The following is a 21,863-nucleotide window of genomic DNA, read 5'->3' as shown; positions in this document are numbered from 1 at the left end:
GGAATTGCTTTCACTCAGAAACCCATTTGAAAGGAGAGAAGGAAGCTACATGTGGGAGTATTGGAGAAGGTACAGAATAGAAATATGAAAATCTGCTACGGAGAAGTGGGAGGGGGCTCAGTCTCCACCACAGAACAACAACTTACATTTACATCATGTTTTAATTCAATAAATCTTTCCAGGGGACTTTACAGAAATATTATCAAACAAAATCTGACACTGAGTCATGTGAGGACATATAGGTCAAATAGCCAAAAGATCTGTCAAACCAGGATTTATGGAAGGTCTTGAGGGAGGAAAGAAGATACTTAGGGAAGGAATTCCAGAGTTTAGGTACAGAGCCTAAGGCACAGCTGCTAATGATAAAGCAATTAAAATTGGGAATGGTTAACTCACCAATTGACAGCATTCAGAGATCAAGGGTTCTGGAGGAGATCATAGAGATAAGGAGGTGTTGAGCTTATGGAGGGATTTAACAACAAGGATAAGAATTTTAAAATTGAGATGCTGCATGACCAAGAGCCAATGTGGATGAGTGAAAACAGGGGAAACAGGTGAGCCTGACTTGGTGCAAGTAGGGTCAAGGGTAAAGAGTTCTATCAGCTCAAGTTTTCAGATGATAGAACATTGAAGGCCAGCCAGGAATGGATTAGAATAACCAAGTCTGTAGGGAATCAAGCTGTGGAGTAAGGTTTTAGCAGTACACAAGCTGAGGCATGGGCAAGGGTGATGTTATGGATGAGAAAACAGGTGGTCTTAGTGATGGTGCTAATGTGCGACTGGGAGCTCGTCTCAGAGTCAGATATGATTATAGATAGGTTGCAAAGAGTCTGGTTTAGCCTCAGAAAATTGCCAGGGAGGGAGATGAAACTGGTGTCAAGGGGATGGAGATTGTGACAGGAACTGAAGACAATGGCATCTATCTTAGTTAGAGAAAACTTCCTCATCCAGTGCTGGATATTGGCAAGCAGTTTGACAATTTAGAGTGGTGGAGGGATCAAGAAAGGTGGCGATGAGGTAGTGCTGGGTGCCATCAGCTTATATGAATTTTTAAAATTTACTTAGGGGAGGTATGTGTCACTGGCTGGGCCAGCATTTATTGCCCATCCCTGCCCTCCATTTCAGAGGGCATATGAGAGTCAACCACATTGCTGTGGGTTTGGAGGCACAGGTAGGCCAGACCAGGTAAGGATGGCAGATTTCCTTCCCGAAAGGACATTAGTGAACCAGATGGGTTTTTACAATAATTGACAATGTGGAAAGTACTGCTGTGGTTTTGGATGGTGTCACCAAAGGGCAGTAATGGTAAGTGGCTGAGGATAGATGCTTGGGGATTCAGAGGTAATGGTGCAGAAATAGGAGGAGAAGCCACTCCAAGTGACTCTTTATCAGCTGTAGAATTAAATCAGGCAAGTACAGCTCTATCCAGCCAGACAACTGTAGAGAGGCATTGGAGAAGAATGTCAAAAGCTTCTGATAGATCAAGGGGAACAGGAGGGCTGGGTTACCTTCGTCATAATCAACTAGCATGTCACTTGTGACTTCAGAAAGAGGAGTTTTGTTACTAATTTGGGAGCACACCTGATTCAAACATGAAGTTCCCACAAAAATGGGCACGGATTTTGAGTCAAAAGAATGTTTGATGACATTGGACAAGAAAGAGAAGTTCGAGATGGGGCATAGTTTCCGAGGGAGAGTCAAGGGTTGATTTTTTTTTTGAGGAGTGGGATGATGCTGGCAAATTTGAGGACGAAATGGACAGCACCCAAGAAGAGCGAATGTTAGTGATAACAGCTAACGTGGGAGCTAAGAAGGAAAGTTGAGTGGTCAACAGGTCTAGACAGCAAGAAGTGGATCTCATTGACAAAATGAGCTTGGAAGGCCAATGAGGGGAGTCAGGACAAAAATCAAAGAAAGATGCAAACACAGGGTCATAGAGGTTTGAGAGACGTTAAGGAACTTAGGCCTGGGAAGGGAGGGAAGCAGCAGACACAATTGGATAAATAGTTTTGATTTTGGAACAAAGAAGTCCATGAGCTAAATGAAAACAGAAAATCCTGGAAATACTCAGCTGGTCAGACAGCAGCTATGGAAAGAAACTGAGGATACAATTTACTAGGTCTATAACAGCTGGAAACATGGTAGGCAGAGGAACTTAAATCGGTGGGAGCCAAAATCTCATTTCCCCACTTTTCAGCTCTTGGTCCATAGCTAGTAGGTCACAACATCTCAAATATTGCACATCAAAGTCCCTTTTAAATGCGATGAGGATTTCAGCTTCTTTCATCTTTCCAGGCAATGACTCTTCTCCTCTCTAATTTGCCCTCAACTTGCTTGGAATCTATGCATCATGAGTATTTACTCTGTGCTAAGGATAATAGTGTCTGACTGTCTGTCTCTGTCCCCCTCATAATTTTGAGTGTTAATTAAATCTCCCCTCAACCTTCTCTGTTCCAAAGAAAATAACCCCAGCCTCTCCACTTCTTCCACATAATTAAAATTTTCCAGTCTAGCGACATACTTGCAAATCTCCTCCATGCCCACTCTAACGCAATCACATTTTTCCTGTAAGGTGGTAACCAGAACTATACAAAGTACTCCAGCTGTGACCTAATTACTATTCCATACAGACCAAATATAACCTTCCAGCTTTTATATTCTATTAGAAGAAAGTATTGTATGCCTTTAACCGTCTTATCAACCTGTCCAGTTACTTTCAGGGATTTTTGGACGTGAATGGACATGGATGATCTTTGAATTGCGGCAAGTTTAGTGACGGAGAGCACGTCCCAGCAATGCTCTGCACCATTAACAGGAGGCAGTTTCCTTGCACATCAAAGAGTATTTCATAAGCAATGGGAAACCTACTTTTCCAATGGTCCATAATTACAGTCTGACTCCTCCATGAGTAAGAAAATGTGGAAACATAACATTCACAATGGGTGGAATTTTTCACTCTGTGCAGAGAGTACAAGCTGAGGTGAGAAAACGAGGAGGTGAATTTTCTCTCCAAATATGATGGCACTCTGCACAAAAAATCTGGAGGCATGGAGGCGTGGTCTTCGCCCACATGATGGCAGTGCAGTGCCTGAAAGATCCAGCAACACTGGCTCCACAGAGATCAAAGCACTGTTTTTAAAGGACAAACCAATCTGTGCTAAAAAGAACTTCCCTCCCCCCCCCCCTCATCGTGGATAAGAGGAACCACACGCCCCCACACACGCACTGGGGCAACCCCCACATAGATAAGAACAACCCCTCCCTCCACATGCACCAAGGCAATTCCCCACCAAACATAAGGGAACCCCCCCCAACCCTGGAGCTCCCCAGACAGACTGCCCCGGCAGTGCCATAGTGGCACTGCCATAGTAAAATTGCCAGGGTGGCACTGCCAGGACGGCACAGCTGGGGCACTGCCAGGAGGCAATGCCAGGGTGCAGGCATATCCCCCTCTCCCTGGGTGCCATGCTTACCTGTTCGCTCCGAGTGGGTTCCCCTCGATTGCTTCTTGTTTTTAAAAAGCAAATCGTAAACTTTGTTGATGTGACAGGAATTGTAAATGTGTGAGGAACACATGGCGGGGAAGCTGGATAATTATATTTAAATTTATTAAAACATATTAAAAAAGGTCAAAGGGTGGGCAAAATCTGAAAATGAGTTCTCACCAGCGAGAATCTTGTTTTATGATTCTCACGAGGTTTTGCGGCCATGTTGCTGTTTGCGCTAATGCAAGTTCAAAATCGCCCCCAATATGTGTGCTCCGGTAGCTGTATTGTGCACAGATTGCCTTATTGTGGCTGGACAAAAGATTCGTCAAACAGTTTTCTTAAAACCATAGTATATTCTTTCTCCATGAAGTAAGAAAACACAACCCTAATTTTTAAAATATAATATATGCATGCTTTAATAGATGTTGAGGATTTGGTATTGGATAATGAGCCAGGACTTTTAGTTCTTTGCATTTGTCATTGAGTGATTGCCAAAAAGAATTATACAGTTTGTCACACAATATCACCAACTAACAAATTTTGTAAAAATTGCAACTTAGTCCTGCATCGGTGGCAGGTCAATTAGTTATGAATACTGCAAGGGAAACTGATACACACCCATCATGATGACATTCCGAGCATCAATTACTATCTGTACATTAATAGAAAGGAAGCTTTTTCATCCATTGTAAAAATGTAGATTCATGAAAAGGTGCATCGGTAAGTATGTGAGTGTAATCAATTTTCTGTAGGACAAAAAAAGTTCAGTAAAGGCATTTTTTTAAAGTTCCCAGCTGTTGCACCACAGTAAAAACTAGGAAGCTATGTGATGAGATGTTATCTTGAGCAGTGTTACACTGAGGAATTGCTTGGGCAGTTGCTAGACTTGCCAGTGGTATAGATGCTAAGTATGACATTTAGAGCATAATTGCTTTGTACCTGATATTAACCAGTCACTTATTGTGCCACACAGATTATCTAGTATCCCCTTGTTAAACAAAAGCCTAGATTTTTGCTCTCGAGGCAGGTGGGCAGACAGGAGATTTCCTGGTTCCGCAAACCCAACTTTTAAAAATGATGCCTGAGCTTCCCATTTTCGGGTGGGACGGTGGTGAGAAGGGGTGGGCTAAATTAAGAGTCAGGTCAGGCAACTACTGATCAGAGATGAGCCTGTCATAGGTTGGACAACAACAGATAAAGACCAGGCTTCAAAAAGGCCCATTTGAGTGGCTGTTCATCAATGGTGAAGTCCCGGTGCTATGGAGAAGTCATTGCCTTGTCAGGTGAGTGCTAAAGCTATAAATGTCACCCAACTGTTAGCTGGCCCTGGTATGGATGACCCATCATAGGCATCCTCTATGGGAGAATTATCATTGTTGCTGCCTAATCAAACTGTACTCTACTGACCCATTGAAAGCATTGAATGGATTCTCAAGACACAGCAATGGGTGGGGGGAGGCATCTTTTTACCACAACTAATATAGATATCATGCAGGCATGTAATTAGCTGCCAAGACTCAGTCAGTGGATGAATGATGAACAGTGCCATATTCATTATCCCATCCACTTGCCCTCTTGCCAGCTATCGACCAGGATGCGCTCACACAATTAAGCCTTAACCACATCTGCACACTGTCATGGCACAATAATGTGACTAAGAGGAAGAAAACAAGTAGACTATCAGTGATCCCAGAACACAGTATACTACCTTGGAGTCACAGTTGCAACAGACATCGCGCCAAATACTTGTACAGAGACATTTTTTCTTCAAAACCTTACAAGTTAGTTATCGATGATGTGATGAAAATGGTTAGCGCATGTAAATAAACAAAAATGAATGACAGCTTTGTAATCTGAATGACTCATCACCTTTTTTGCCTGACATTTTTATTGATAGAATGTCACACAGAGGAGACTTGGAGGGTGCAGCTGCCCCATGCTTTTCTGACCAGGACCTTCACATTTTGGTGGAAGATTCCAGAAGAGCAGACAAGTCCTCTATTCTCCTGACTGGTGTTATGCAATTGCAGCAACCTAAAAAGCTTGGATTTAAACTGTAGCTGCAGTGATTCAGTGCAGGAAAAAACTTCAATGACCTGCTGCATTCCGACAGTAACTTGGCTCATCCACCCAGAGTCTATGGGAAATGTCACATCTGCATGCCGCAGCTCTGGTACGAGATATAGTGCATACGTCTGCTTCAGCATTGAGGCTTGTATGTGTAAGCAGCTCATGTAGGTGTGCACAGAACAGATGTGAATCAGCACTTTGATGCACTGATGTAGTGAAGAGCAATATCCCTCTGTGCACTCCAAAAGGCTGAAGAATGCCACAGAAATGGCCCGTATTGGGGGTGGGTGAGACACATCTATCCTATGGAACAGATGGCCATGGATGTTGCCAGGGTACCTGAACAGCTGTCTAATATTAGCAGGAGATAAGGTAGTGTTAAAATCACCTTGGCAACATGCTGGTAATGGTGGAGGTCATAATGACATTTCACTGAGTACAATGTGATGTTGACATGAAAGGGCATGCAATGATGAATTCTGGAAGCACAAGAATGGTTAAGGCAATGGCGTGCATCAGTGTACCTTCACTGAAAAGGGCTGTACCCAAATAACTCCATGTGTGTCTCACACAGGTCCCAGTTCTGCTCGTTCACTCACCCCAGCACTGTTTCAGCAAGAGGCAATGAGCTTTCTGTACCTCATCCAAATAGACATGAGATTCAACGGCGAGTTTCTGTTGACTATGGGATGAATTTTCCTGTTCCGCCCGCCACGGGAATTATAACGAGCGAGGGGCGGATCATGGAAAGGTCCACTAACCTCGGGTAGGATTTTCTGGTTTCGGGGCGATCGCAGCCGGAAAATCCTGCTCTATTTGTCTAAGCCAAATTCTATCCTCACATTACATTCACACCTGTGCACTTTCCAGGAAATAACACTACATAATAACAGGACCTGATTTTCTTCATGTTTATGAACAACTAACTCAGTGCACAGTGGGAATTGAAGCTAAGAAATTTTTAAGCTGTATGGCTTAGACCAACATGGTATTCTGCAACTTAATACAATTTGTCTTCTCGCATCAAATATATTAAGTTACCCAAAAGTACTACTTCTTTGCAAATAGACATCCAAGTCAAAGCTAAGGCCCAAAAACAAATGTAGTATAAAAGGCCTAATTGCATTCCAAGTAAGGAGTTTTGCCCCTCTGGAAACTTACCAGGAAATCGCAGGCAAATTCACCACAATTCCCTAGCCATTAAAAAGCAAGCTTTTGTCACTGCACCGGCCAATCTATAATCAATATTTGCTACATGCTATTGTTACATTTGTATATTTATTCTGAATTCAGTGTACACAAATTAAAAGTCACAATACCACTATAAACATGTCCATGGTCTCAGCAGAGACCTGTAATTGTGTTTTGGAATCCAAAAACCCAAGAAGTTACAAAAAGAATTAAACCTCAAGGTTCACAGTTCAAAACAAAATAACTTTACTATACAAGAATCAAATAACATGAGTACTAATAAATTCACTCTATCCTAAATAGTCAGTTAAAGATATTAAAAGTGCAATGAAGTTAGTTACTTTAGAATCCGAAACAAACTCCTTAAAACACCTCAGTTCTGAAGAAGTTATAGTCATCAAGTCATAGTCATAGAATCATAGACTTATACATTACAGAAAAGGCCTTTCAGCCCATCAAGTCTGCACTGATAAAACTACACTAAATCTACACTAACCCTACTTTCCAACACTTGGCCCATAGCCTTGAATATTATGATATTTCAAGTGTTCATCCATGTACTTTTTAAAGGTTTTGAGGTTTCCCACCTCCACCACCCACCCAGGCAGTGCATTCCAGATTCCCACTACCCTCTGGGTGAAAACATTTCTCCTCAAATCCCCTCTAAACCTTAAAATTACACTACCTCGTTATTGATCCTTCAACTAAGGGGAACTGCTGCTTCCTATTCTTGTCTTATTGGACTTGAGATGTAGGCTGGAATTTTCCAGCCCTTCACATCAGCAGGATCTTCCAGTTCTGCTTATGTGAACGGCGATTTCAATGGCTCACTGGCCCTACCCCAGGGAAACTCGCAGTGGGGGGTGGGAAAGGGGCTGGAAAATTCTGGCCATTAACTCTGTTGCTCCTCCACAGATGCTGCCGGACCTGCTGAGTTTTTCCAGCACTTTTTGCTTTTCTTTCAGATCTCCAGTATTTGCTTAGTCTGAATACTGTTACAAAGATTTGTATACAGGTTGAGAGTTCTTGGGCCTTCAATTTATTCCCAGCAATGTTGTCTCATCAAATTTCCTCCAACCATCCTATCTTTGCAGACTCCCCTTTCAATGTTAAATGCCTCGAGCACCGTAAGTGTAGGCACCTCAGTTCTGAATTCTCCTGGTCCTAGTATTTCTTTAACTCTGGAGTCTTCCATCTAAATCTCTCAGCTTGGCGATACCAGAAGTCCCATTCACTATTAGGAATCCCTCAGTTAGCTAACAAGATTTTTAAACTCTTTTAACCAATATACCAGATTTCAACTGAATCAGTTTTCAGATGCTTCCTACACTCCAGCCTCTGCTAAACCTAAAGTTAACTGCTTGAACACAGAATGACACCAAGGCATCTACTCACCTCTAAATTAACTTACATTTGACCCATTCTATTGTTTATCTCCCAGACATGCTGGTAACATGATTATTTACTGGAAACCAGCTATTATTTTAAACCAGAACCAAGTTCTTAAAAAAAAACACTCCACATAAAATTTAGGCTTTGCTTTCCCCAAAAACATATGGGCTTTCATACATGTCAGAGTAAAGCACATCAAACCAAATGTAAAAAAATGTCACTACAAATGGTATTCGTAACATTCAGATAACAAGATTTTTTCCAAGATTTGGCACATATTTCATGCATGTATTAAATTAAAATGTTTAAATATTTTAGAGTTGAACTTGGTTATTTAAAATTATTGCAATATCCATATTTTACTTAAACATTCCAATTCCCATAGCAAATGAAGGGATTATGTTAAGTTTACTGGGCTGCAGGCAAACATATGTTTCAAAAATCTAACGATTGAATTAACATCTAAAGCAGTAGTTCCTATTATTTTAATACCATGACAGTCAGTGTTTAATATAATTTATGCACATATAAATAAAATATTAAAATGTAAATGCTATGCCTACATTGTAATTGTTATAAGAATATCTCCAATAATTACTGAGCTCAGAAAGTTTCAGAAGTAACTTTACATATATTTAATAGGTTCTTAAGTCCACAATGCACCAAAAAATTCTTAACAGAAGATCTTGTTAAATGTCAGATACTTGCTTCAGATTCTAGTAAGATACAGTACCATGAAGAAAGATTATGCCATCATGCTGGAACTCTATTTATTTATGTTATTGAGCAAACGCAGGCCATCAGGAACACCCCTGTTAAACCTGCTGATGTTAGCTTCTAATTTAATCGGGAAATTGGGATTTAAAATCAATTATTTTTAGAATTACTAGAATTTGAAGAGGCATAGTATACCAAGGGTGCATACTGTGATGTTTTATTGTACCTTTTTAATATTCCTTCATGGGATGTGGGCTTTGCTGGCAAGGCCAGCATTTGCTACCAATCCCTAATTGCCCTCAGGTCCCATGAGTGCTGTTATTTCGGTGGATGAAAGCCTTTCACCATTCAATTTGTTCCTTTGCATTCAAGTTAGCCCCACAGGAATCTCTCTAAAGAAGTACACTGTCTGTATCCTCAACCAGAGGCAATTACGATTTCTTTTGCAATTTAATTTAATATTGATTGAAGATGGCCAAAAACACCTGACTACATAAATAGAAAGTTCATCCAGATACAGGATTTCCGCCATGGGCTTCAGGACCCTGCTACCAAATTCAATTGGGGGTCAGAAAGCAGCACTGTGCAGTGAACACTCACTCATTGTGGTTTTCCTTGAATTGGCCCATTAATGTTAAGAGGGTGGGTTTGCTGTCCAATTAAGGAAGGTGGCCAGGCTCTAGAAGCCGGAAGGCTAAGAGGAGAGCCTCCAGCACTGAAGAAGCAGACGTAGGCTTTTCAAGATAAGTGGGAGGGAGCAAGAAAGCATCCTGAAATAGCTGTCTCGACTTAGCAGATATACCAGAGGGGTTAGGAGCTTTGGTCCACTGTGGAGGTATCCATCCAGGCCATGTGCACTGCAGTCACCTACTCTTTGGCATACCAAACCTCCAAGGACAGATTGGCAACTGTCGTTAAAGGGCAACCCTTACGTATTGCAGAAGCAATCATGGATGTGTGCACCGACCTGCACACTGAGGTGTCTGTGCTTGGGGACTGAATGCCACAGTGACAGGCGGACTGGGAGCCTGGAGCCAGCATCTGGGAACTCATGGGAGGACCAAACAGATCTACTGCTGGAGGATGAGCATCAGCTGTCACCATCTGAAAGCACCTCCCACGGCACTTCTGATGGGGATGGTTCTGAAGGCTTCACTGCACAGAGGAAGCCCGCCAAAGTCAACCAAGGCAAGGGAGATAGCAGATCAGCAGCCTCTCTCCAGTGCAGCTGCAAGCAAGTTGGGCAGCACCTCACTGAAGCACAAGAAAACGCTTCAAGAAAGCTTCAAAGTAGTCACCAAATGGGCATACATGGACGTGTTTCTCATGGTAATTAATGTAATGTCTCATCATTATTACGTCAATAAACCCTGACCTCATTGTTCCTCTTTTTAAAATATTTTTAATTGCTGTTGAACTCATTTATGAAGATAGATTAGTTTTAACAGTCTGAGGCAGGGCAGGATGCATCAAGTGTCAAGAACTGACAGGGTAAGTGTGTTTACACAATGGTGACATGAGTCTCACATTCCACATGAAATAATATTTGGACACATACTGTGTAAAGATCTCATAAACCTTTAAACTCTGCCTCATCAAGGAATCAATCCCTTGTGTCTCAGCCATCTATGCAATCATGTCCAGGGCCTTCCACCTGAACATCATCGTCTTCCCTCACCTTGTCCTCACCCTCACTGGCAGATGAGTGGCTCCTATCTGGTATCCCCTCTTCCTCAAGGGCATCCGCTCTGAATAATGAGGTTATGGAGAGTGCAGCACACCATGTGGGACACACATGATGAAAGGTGCTACAATGACCTTCCTGATCTGTCAAGATACCTGAACGTTATTTTCGCTAGTCCAATGGTATATTCAATGATGGCCCTGGAGCTTCTGTGGCTGTCATTGTAGCTCCACTGTTTATAGTGCCCTCATTGGAATCATGAGCTATCTCCTCAATGGGTAACCCCCATCACCCAGAAGCCATTCATCTCGGACATCAGGGCCACTGAATAACCCTGGCACCTATGAGTTGTGCAGAATGATGGAGTTGTGGCGATACCTACATTGTCTGTCGATGATGACCACACACCAGCTGGACATTCAATAATTGGAATCCCTTCCTGTTAATAAAAGTGTGGCATTATCCAGGAGGCGCCTTCATGGCGGTGTGCATGCAGTCAATGGACCCTGGGGAAACATGCAATCACCGCAAACCCTCTGGCTCTTTCCAGTTGACTCTGGCTGTAAACTGTGAAAGTGATATAATTCCCTGATCTTCTGAACATAGCATCAGTGTACAGTGGTGTGCGGCCTGTAGTGGGCACACATTTATCTTTCATAATTTTTTCCTTTCTTATAAATCTTATAAAAGATTTTACAGTCCATTTTTATGTTCTTCATGAATTTATTTTCATATTCTATTTTCTCTTTCTTTATCCTTCTCTTGGTCCTCCTTTGCTGAATTTTAAAATGCTCCCAAGCCTCAGGATTACTATGTTTTGGCAACATTATAAGTCTCTTTGTTTGATCTAACACAATCTCTAACTTCTCTTGTTAGTCATGGTTGAATCACCTTTTGTGCCTGAAAGGAATGTAAATTTTTGTCCACCCTGTATTAATTTTTTAAATGCTAGCATTGTCTGTCTACCATCATGCATTTTATAGAATTTATAATTACATTACATTTTATGATATTTCATAATTTGCCCCTTGTACCTTTGTAGGTTATTTTGTTTAGATTTAAGAAAACTGATTTGTATATATTCCAGAAATTCATCCTCCACAACATGTGAGCTAATTAGGTTTACCCCATATGTGGATTGAAGTCCCCCATGATTGCTGTATGACCCTGGTCACATGCACCTCTAATTTCCTGATTTATAACTTGCCTTACATTTTCACTACTATTTGGTGGCCTATAAACAGCTCCTACCAATGTTTGCTCTGACGAAGCGTCATCCAGACTTGAAATGCTGGCTCTATTCTCTCTCCACAGATGCTGTCAGACTTGCTGAGATTTTCCAGCATTTTCTGTTTTTGTTTCAGATTGTATTTTGCTTTTATCCTACCAATGTTTGCTGCCCCTTCTGCTTCTTAGCTCCACCCAAACTGATTCCATCTCTTGATCTTCTGATCCAAGATCCCCTCTCACTCCTGTACTGACTTTATCATTTATTAACAGTTCTACCCTACCTCCTTTTCCTGTTTTGCCTGTCCTTCCTGACTGTCAAATACCTTTGAATATTCAGCTCCCAGCCTTAGTCACCCACTAGCAATATCTTGGGAATGGCAATTAGGTCATATCTGTTTACTTCCATTTGTGCTGTCAATTCAACTACCTTATTGTGAATGCTGTGTACATTCAGATAGAGAGCCTTTAATTCTGTCTTTTTATTGTTTTCACAATATCTAGCCCTATCTGCTGGTGCAGAGTTTGTACACTCTTTTCCTTCTTGCTCCACTCAGATTATCAATTCCCTTATTGCTCTCTGGTCCTCTCTATCACCCTACTAATACACTCTATTTCTATGTAATAAAAATAAAAGTCTCATCTTATTTTTTTTTAATCCTCACTGGGACTATTAGTTCTTCATTGGCTGTAAAGTACTTTAAGATGTCCGGTAACCATGAAAAGTGCAACATACGTGAGAATCTTTATTACCTTTTTATTGCTTCTGAAGCTAGAGAGCTGAAGCATGTTATTTTGCTACATAGCTGTATCTTCCAGAATTCTTTGCTGCTCCATTGAAATGTTTCAGCAGCTAGTCTTGGAAATTATAAGATGGAGATTCTAATCAGGCAGTTATATTGCCCTTTACAGTAAAGTACCCGGCCGAAATGTACAGTCGAAGCTCACATATGAAGAATGTCATTGTGCCATAGAGTGGTGGGTTATTTGAAACAATAACTTAGCACACATCAAGACCTTCAGGAGAGAGGAAGCGAGAAAATTGAAAAAGAACAGTATCAGTTAGAATGAGTATGTTTCATTCCCCTGACTGTGCATCGCTTTACACAAGGAAAGCCAATTAGCAAATCTTAACTCATGCTATAGTCTTCTCTTTGCAGCATCTAATCATTTTAAAACAATTCTATTTGAATTTATGTTCCTTTGTCCTTAGCTCAATTCAATTTAAAAGTAATATTTAGAATTTACCTTTTCCACCCATTATCTATCTGATATGCCTCTATAAGATCACTGCTCTTATTGTCAGAATCCCAAGGGCCATATTTTTATGATGTGGAGATGCCGACGTTGGACTGGGGTAAGCGCAGTAAGAAGTCTCACAACACCAGCAGTTGCTGCCAAATAAACCTGTTGGACTTTAACCTGGTGTTGTGAGACTTCTTACCATATTTCTATGTCAGAGACACGAATCAAGGAGTGGGGAGGAACTACTCAAGCTGTCACAAACCCTCCCCCACTGTTTTGGGACTGCTAGCAGGCGAGATCTTCCAGGGGTTCAGGACCTTAGTAACCTGGAGGCAGACCTGCCACCAAAGGTGGCTGGCCTGTAGCAAGTGTGGACACAGGGCAAATAAGAATAGGCAGATTAAAAGGCCCGCCTCCATTTTAAAAAAAGCATTAGTCCAGTGTGCTTCTGAGGCAATCAGCGGCTCATCTATATACAGGTGAACGTTCTAACTACTATAACTCCCTCTCATCCTACCTTCTCACCACCATCACCCATTATACACTTTGTGAACAGAGCTCACAAACCCTATTATTGCATTTGGAAACCGTTGAATAGCCCATAGAATTTTCTGAGTACACAAACAGGCTCTTTAAACCAATTATGTATACAATGTCAAGCAGTTGCGAAAGAAATAGGCAGTTGGATTACAACCAACAGCCCATAAAGCCCCTGAGTAAACAAATAAGACTTCAGAACAGCTATTTCAACAGATGTTTAAATTGAATGCATACAAGGAATGGGAAAAGATGAAATATTTACGCTTAGGTTAGGCAAGGCTACCCTTTCAATAGTGTGAAATGTACTCTATCTTTTCACCCATTAGATTAACAGTTTAACTCAGCTAAAGACTTTCCCACATTTACAATGTTGATCTTTTATTTGACAGTGTCCCAGTTGACAGAAGTAACAAAGTAGCAAACACATAGTTTAAGGGGTACTTACATCTTCCCTTCACAGCACTCATAATTCACCTTACTGAACACAAATATAACTTATACTGCAGCAATTAATAATGAATTGCAAAAGAGGCAGGATGCCTATGCACATGATTGGAAGAACCAGGAAAAAGCGATGGATCCTCAAACTTCAGAATCTTGGTTGGAACTTTACGTCCCACTCCCCCCAAACCCAAGAGTGGGTTGGCAGGCAGGGCTGACAGGTGCAGAAAGCATAAAATCAAGTGGGACGGTAGGGGTACCAAGCCCATCACCTACCCACCTCTGCTGGTATTTTACCCTATCCTCAGGCCAACTAAAGCCCTCAAGTGGCCAATTAATGCAAAATCTGATGCTGCTGGCCTAGAGAGAGTGGTGGTGGTGTTGAGACCACCTGTTAAGGCATTTGGAACATAATGGAGGGCCTCCTCCACCAGGCAGACAGAGCTGCTCTCATTTTGAATCACCCCTCCCTCACACCTTGCCAGGGCCTGCCTGACTGGTCCCAGTGAGGCCACTCCACTGACCTCCAACTCTGGCATCCAATGACACTCCTGCTCAGGTACTAACTGTAATCCCAACAGTGGGCACTGTTCCCAGTGCCATTGCTGGGATTAGAGAGTTATCAGCCATCTGATTGGCCTGTAGCTACCTGACCTACCTTGCATTAAGTTGATCTTTCTCTACACCCTTGCTATGACTGTAACGCTACATTCTGCACTCTCTTGTTTCCTTCTCTATGAACGGTATGCTTTGTCTGTATAGCGTGCAAGAAACAATACTTTTCACTGTATGTTAATACATGTAACAATAATAAACCAAATGAAATCAAAAGCTCTTGGATGTGGGACATGCTCGCTCATGGGGGCAAAAGTCACAACCTCAAGTGTCATGACTAAGATGGGAGGAGTACACCATCTGTCTCAAATTCCATCACTCCACAGGTCACAGCATATATTTAAATTATTTTTCCAGCTGGCTATATAACTAAATGGTGGCACGGTAGCACAGTGGTTAGCACTGCTGCTTCACAGCTCCAGGGACCTGGGTTCGATTCCCGGCTTGGGTCACTGTCTGTGTGGAGTTTGCACATTCTCCTCGTGTCTGCGTGGGTTTCCTCCGGGTGCTCCGGTTTCCTCCCACAGTCCAAAGATGTGCGGGTTAGGTTGATTGGCCATGCTAAAAAATTGCCCTTAGTGTCCTGGGATGCGTAGGTTAGAGGGATTAGTGGGTAAATATCTATGGATATGGGGGTAGGGCCTGGGTGGGATCGTGGTCGGTGCAGACTCGATGGGCCGAATGGCCTCTTTCTGTGCTGTAGGAATTCTAAGATTCTAAGATTCTAAATATGTGCTACACCTGTGAATCACATAATGGCCACTCAATGCCCAGGTTTCTTCAATAAGTAACAAAATTATTAGTTTTATCATAAAACTAGACTTGTCAAATAGAAGGTAAAGCTTAACATACAGTATAAATATTCAATTTAATAACTGCTCTAAATAGCCTAACTCTCTCTCGCACAAATAAAATGAAATCAAGGAATTCTGCCAAAAGGTTAAAAGTCAATGGTTCAAGGGAAAAGGATAGATGATGGAGTGCTTGAAATAGTGTGCAGGTTATAAGGCTGAGCTCTCAATGCAGGTCAATGAGACAATTAATGACTCTGACACTACTTTTCAGGCAGACTTTGCAGAAAAAAACATGTAGTCAATTGATTTCAGAACGCGAAGCAATTTCGGAGCAACTTTCATTTACTTTTTGCTTTCAGATCGGTCTGGAACTTCAGAAACTGTTGCCTTCTTTACCCAGGCAGTTGATCCTTTTTGTTTTCTCCCCAAAGCAAAACCAACCTACGACCTTTTAAACACAGTTTTCCAGGCACAGCTTTTTTCAAAGCCATAAACCACCATGTGACCTTCTGTAAAGACATCACCAGGGTCAAGAGGTTTCTACCTTCTTTAAAACTGCTTAATTACCTTTTCTGTGATCAAAGCATTCATGAGACAAGCAATTGACTACCTGACGACCAAAAAATCTAGTTCTGGTCTCTTGATCTAGTAGTGGCAGGCTTTCCTCTGACTTTAAAGCCAATGGGTGGAGTCATAGCCTCCATGTAAAATTCAGTTCCTTGTTTGTATTGAATGATAATGGTGTAGCAGGCAAGAACAACGCAGTTCTAACTTTTGTTTCATTTTTATCAATCGTTGCTAGTTCCAAACTGAAACTATTTAAGTTTAAGTTTTTAAGTTTATTGAAACTTGAAGGAAGGCTTACATTAACATTGCAATGAAGTTACAGTGAAATTCCCCTCGTCGCCACACTCCAGTGTCTGTTCGGGTCAATGCACCTAACCAGATTTGGGTGTCAAAACAAACCTAAAGTGATCAGGAACCAACTGCACCCTACTTTGCAATATCATTCAACATTAGACAGAATTTTGCCTTGACAGTGGAAGTCCTATCCCCAATTCAAAAATGGGAGGCAACCTCATTTAGGTCAGCAGCAGGACCTGGGGGCAGAGTATTCCCAGTTCAGTGATGCACATGTCCATGATAAAGTAAAGGTGTTATTCTACACAAAGAAGGACCGCTTCAGCAGCTGATGGAGTAAGTGATAATCAGAAGAGTTATTTGCCTATATTTAACCTATTTCATTGAGACATGAGTTCTAGAATCAAAGCTGAGGATTTCCAAGGCTACTCTCTCCCAACTATATAACACCATATTGCCACCGTGGGCAGGAATTTCCTCATTCCCAATAGTGTGTATCCTGGCATCAGAGACAGCTTGCTATTGGCTGGCAGTGGGACCAATGGGGTTTTCCATTGTATACATCCTTGCCGCTGGAAAACCTACTGTAGGGATTTGATGTCTGTGGGACTGAAACATCTTGCCAGCAGGAACAGCCGGAAATTTTCAACCCACTAGTGGGTCTGTCCTGCCTGTGAGAAAGGGTGTACCCAGGGATGGCATTGGAGGAGTCTGGGATGTTGCCTGAAGGGTGTATAACTATGTAAGGCTAATGCTTAATTAGTCTGCAATTAGTCTCCCAATCTTGGCACAGATCCTCAGATGCTCGTGAGGCTGGATCAACTGGACTGGTTGTGTGTTCATTGTGTCTGATGCCTCCATCAATGCCAGGTTGTCCAAACATTTATCTGATGACTAGAGTCTCCCAAAGTCACAGAGTGATGTCAAATGTATCGGCTTGTAAACAATTGTGCTGTATACTGTCCATTTACTTCTAAGACGAGAATTGAGGTGAAGAATCGTTAATAAGCATTTATATCTGGATGCAAGGCTGTTACATGTTGCCAGGGAGAAGAGAGACGAGGAAGCCACTTTTGATATCTGGTTACAGGCTTCCCTACAAATCAACGAATCCCACAGCTGGGCAGCAATTCTGTGTGGTCAGCAGACAGAAGACGTTGTTATGCCTTTACGAGCTACCACAGCCGAATGCGGGAGGGAGATGGTTTCTAGTCAAAGAGATGCATCCTACAGTCATGTAAGAATTCCAGGAAATTCATCCTGGTGTAGAAAGGGGCAAGAATCATTAGAACAGGCTTTATTGCTGGTGGTGGATTTAAAAAACTCTACAAAAACTGAGAAAACACCTGGAGACAGTCACTCAGTTACTACTCAGCAAAATGGAATAGTTAAAGTTTTTAAGTTTATTTATTAGTGTCACAAGTAGGTTTACGTTAACACTGCAATGAAGTTACTGTGACAATCCCCTAGTCATCACACTCTGGCGCCTGTTCGGGTACACTAAGGGACAATTTAGCATGGCCAATGCACTTAACCAGCCCAGTTTCAAAATGTGGGAGGAAACCAGAGCACCCGGAGGTAACCCACGCAGACACGGGGAGAACGTGCAGACTCCACACAAACAGTGACCCAACCCAGGAATCAAACCTGGGTCCCTGGCACTGTGAGGCAGCAGTGCTAACCACTGTGCCACCATGCCACCCCTAAACTCAAATTAATTCCGGCAGCGGTGGGATAGGGGAACTCATTGGAAGCTGGGAGCCACTGTGGACTGGTTGCTATAAGGACTGTAATTCCGTGAAGAGTACAAAATGTGATAAGTATAAAATGGGAATGTTCCTTTCTGTAGTTTAAAGTATAAGCTGCTTACAAAAAAAAGTGTTTAGTCAATAGTTTTGTTTCAGTCATTTGTTATAGTAAAAGTTTTAAACATGAAATGTTGAGGTGTCATTCTTTCATCTATCAATTGAAAGTTTGAAATTCATTTTAAAAGTGATCATTTCTATGGGGATCATAACATATCACATAACCACTCTGCTACCATATGCATATTGCTTTATGTAAAACAATACAAATGTACAAAACAATGTAAAACAATAGCAAGCTTTATGTTGCCACAATGACCTTCACAAACACAGCAAGTACTCAGGTCAAAATTATTCAAATACAACATCTAGGGTAACTGTTGAAGTGTGATAAACCATAATGAATAAATATATTTTATTTCTGTTGTCATGTTATTACCTCTGCAATTCATTGGGTGTATTTAGTATTTTTTTTCTCCTTCAAAAGCTGATTTCAGGATGGAAGTGGACCACTACTAATGTATGTAAATGGTACCTGGTCACGTCCACCTTGAAGAAGTGGCCTTTGCAAAGTACTTATTGAAAGCTAACGGAGTAGTCAACAATAAATTGCCAATGATAATTAATTTAAATAATGAGCTCCCAAACTGTCAGAAGAAAATAAACTAGATTGCCTGACTAAATCCTACCAACAAAACCTGTAATAAAGTAGAAGTCAAGTCAAAAACAGAAAGCAGAAATAAGGCAGAAAACAAGTCAACTTCACGGAAACTGGTGGAGCTTGATTTTATTTACAACACTCTTACAAAAGGTGAACCTTTAGCACATTCAATTAATCAAATAATTCTGTGCTTACTGGATAGATTCTTAGATAAACAAGTTTCTAAGAAGCATCAGTTTTTAACAGTATAATAAAGAATATGTGGATTCTGTAGTACTTTCCATTATGCAATGAGAGGAGCTAACTTTAAACCAGCTATCCTGTTGCCAGATACATGATTTACAGCATGCCCAAAGCTAACCTGTTCACCAGAGGATTTCAAGTTCACCATTAATCAAGAAATAAGATGGCCAATCTTCCTTCCTGGATTTAAATCAAGGATTCTTCCTTTATGTAAGGAATAAAGATATATGATGTAAGCAGAGAAATATTCAATTAATTGAATGTGCTGAAGGCTCACTTTTTATTTGAGTATGTCAGTGAAATAAAGGCTGGTTAGGATGAACAGATTTAAACATAGGAACATAGAAACTAGAAGCAGGAGTAGGCTATTTGGCCCGATGAGCCTGCTTCACCATTCATTTTGATCATGGCTGATCATCAAATTCAATATCCTGATTCCCCTTTCCCCCATATCCCTTGATCCCTTTTAGGCCCGAGAGCTTTATCTAATTTCTTCTTGAAATCAGACAATATTTTGGTCTCAACTACATTCTGTGGTAGTGAATTCCACACATTCACCACCCTCTGGGTGAAGAAATTTCTCCTCACCTCAGTTCCAAAAGGTTTACCCCTTATCTTCAAACTATGACCCCTAGTTCTGGACCCCCCCCCCCCCCCCATTGGGAACATTTCTTCTGAATCTACCCTGTCTAACCCTCTAACCCTAAGGGGCTAAATTGCCCCTTAGTGTTCAAAGATGTGTGGGTTAGGTGGATTGGCCATGCCAAATTGCCCCTTGGTGTCCAAAGATGTGCAGATTAGGTGAAATGGCCATACTAAATTACCCTTTAGTGTCAGGGGATTAGCGGAGTAAATATGTGGGGTTACGGGGATAGGTTGGGATTGTTGTCAGTGCAGGCTCGATGGGCCGAATGCCCTCCTCCTGCACTGCAGGGATTCTATTCTATGAACCCTGTTAGAATTTTATACGTTTCTATGGGATCCCCTCTCATCCTTCTAAACTCCAGTGAATATAATCCTAACCGACTTCGTCTCTCCTCATGTGACAGACCTGCTATCTCAGGAATCAGACTAGTAAGCCTTCGCTGTACTCCCTCGATAGCAATGACATCTTTCCTCAGATAAGGGCACCAAAACTGCACACAATACTCCAGGTATGGCCTCACCAACGCCCTATACAATTGCATTTATGTCTGAAGCAAATAGAGTCTGGCGCCAGCCACAAGTACTGAAGACACTACAATGATGCAGAAATACATTTTAATTTAAAATTAAACAACCTCCTGGTTGCGCAGTCCATTTTCAATTTGGGAGCTGGAACATATTCATAATATTTAGTTGTGAATATTGTGCTCTGCTTGACACAACCGCTGTTGCGGTATTCCCTGGGGAAATGGTCTTAATGAGCACAACCCTAAATCAATGGAATAGTAATTGTTATGGGGGGTTTCTGTAGATTCACACCTCTCATAAGTCTGCACTTACCCAGAACAAGCCAAGTTATCAAGGTCAAAAATATCAACAGAAAATAGACATTTTGATCATTCTCATTAATAAGTCAATGCTTGCTTTCTAGCCAGTTAACAAGTTTTATAGCATTCAGGCAACTAAAATGATAAGGATATTACCAAAATGGGTAGAAAACAAGTATGTTAAGACGAGATGCCCAAAATTGCAAAACTGTTCTTTCTAATCAAACAATACACACACCAAGGTTACTCTTACCTTAAATAATGAACGGCAAATATATTCATATACTGAAGTTTTCAGGGAACTAATCAAAGTTGTGATTCGGATTTCTGTGTTTTCAGAATCCTGTTGAATAATGATACGCAGATACATTTTAATTTATAATTAGCTGGCCTCACTTCATATCATATTAGTATAAAGACACATACTTAACATTTATTCTAATGTTATTAGGTCTCCCATTGCTCTGCGCAGCACGAACAAAGGTATTTCCTGTTATATTAGATTAGACCTGTTTCTGCCATTTATTGCATTTCACAAAGTACTGAATTACAGTGACTGAAAATGTCAAATTCTCTTTTTTATTAAATGGCATACTGGAATTTTCCTTGTTGCTTTGAGGATTTAATTTCACAGCTCTCTATATTATAGTGTGAATTATTTTATATCTATTTCTTCATCATTGCATTTCATTTTTAGTTTCTGTTTAGAAAGCTGAGAAACCAGAGAAAACAAAAAGCAAATTTTGTCAATTGATGCTGGATATCTGGTAGTTAGTAGTGCTGGGATGTTAAGGCACAGGGTGCAGCGGCACTTGGGAGAATTCCTGCACTGCAGTAGGAAGGGGGATGACCCTGGCCTTTAACAGCACTGAATGGTGGTACAGGGTTGGGGTATCACTGAAGAATGGATCTGGCATTTTTAAGAACGCAAGTAGAGGTTCTGGAGTTTGATATCGTTTGAATCTGGATTTTGGAAAAAATTGGAAAGAATGAACTGAGGCTCAGCACAACTGGGGCTGAAGGTGAAGTATGGATTCCTCACACCTTTCAGCAGAGGTTGAAAAGGCAAGGAAAGGATTTGATAGCAATGATAGGGGAGATCCTACTTCAGGCAGGTCTGGTGATTTGATAAAGAGACATCTTTAAGCAATTAAATTAGCATTTTGTGATGACTTCCTGATGCTTATTTATGTGTATGCCTCATTCTCTCTATCTCCTTCACACACACAGATGGACTGAAATTCAAACATTCTTCATTAATCACTGTCAGTAAAGCACATCTTGGAAATGCTCACATATACCATTGGAGACTTGCATCAGTGGAATTGCTTCACAGGTTCTGGAGCATTCAGTTAGCTGTCCAAAACAGAAAACCTTCAACCAGATGCTCTTCCTGCTGGCCTTATTTAAACTCCCT

General features: G+C 41.3%; 1 protein-coding gene across 3 annotated transcripts in view; it reads right to left on the bottom strand.

Annotated features, from left to right (window-relative positions):
* The window catches only part of dync2h1 (dynein cytoplasmic 2 heavy chain 1), a 524,787-nt gene that overhangs the window by 228,977 nt on the left and 273,947 nt on the right, over positions 1-21,863 (bottom strand). For all 3 annotated transcript variants that reach the window (XM_078222026.1, XM_078222027.1, XM_078222028.1), the window contains one exon: positions 20,700-20,789. In XM_078222026.1, the coding sequence (XP_078078152.1) occupies positions 20,700-20,789 (90 nt within the window). The remainder of the gene's footprint in view (positions 1-20,699; positions 20,790-21,863) is intronic.

Source organism: Mustelus asterias, chromosome 10 (assembly GCF_964213995.1).
Source record: "Mustelus asterias chromosome 10, sMusAst1.hap1.1, whole genome shotgun sequence".
In the NCBI taxonomy this organism is placed as follows: Eukaryota; Metazoa; Chordata; class Chondrichthyes; order Carcharhiniformes; family Triakidae; genus Mustelus; species Mustelus asterias.
This window is presented reverse-complemented; position numbering and strand designations above follow the sequence as displayed.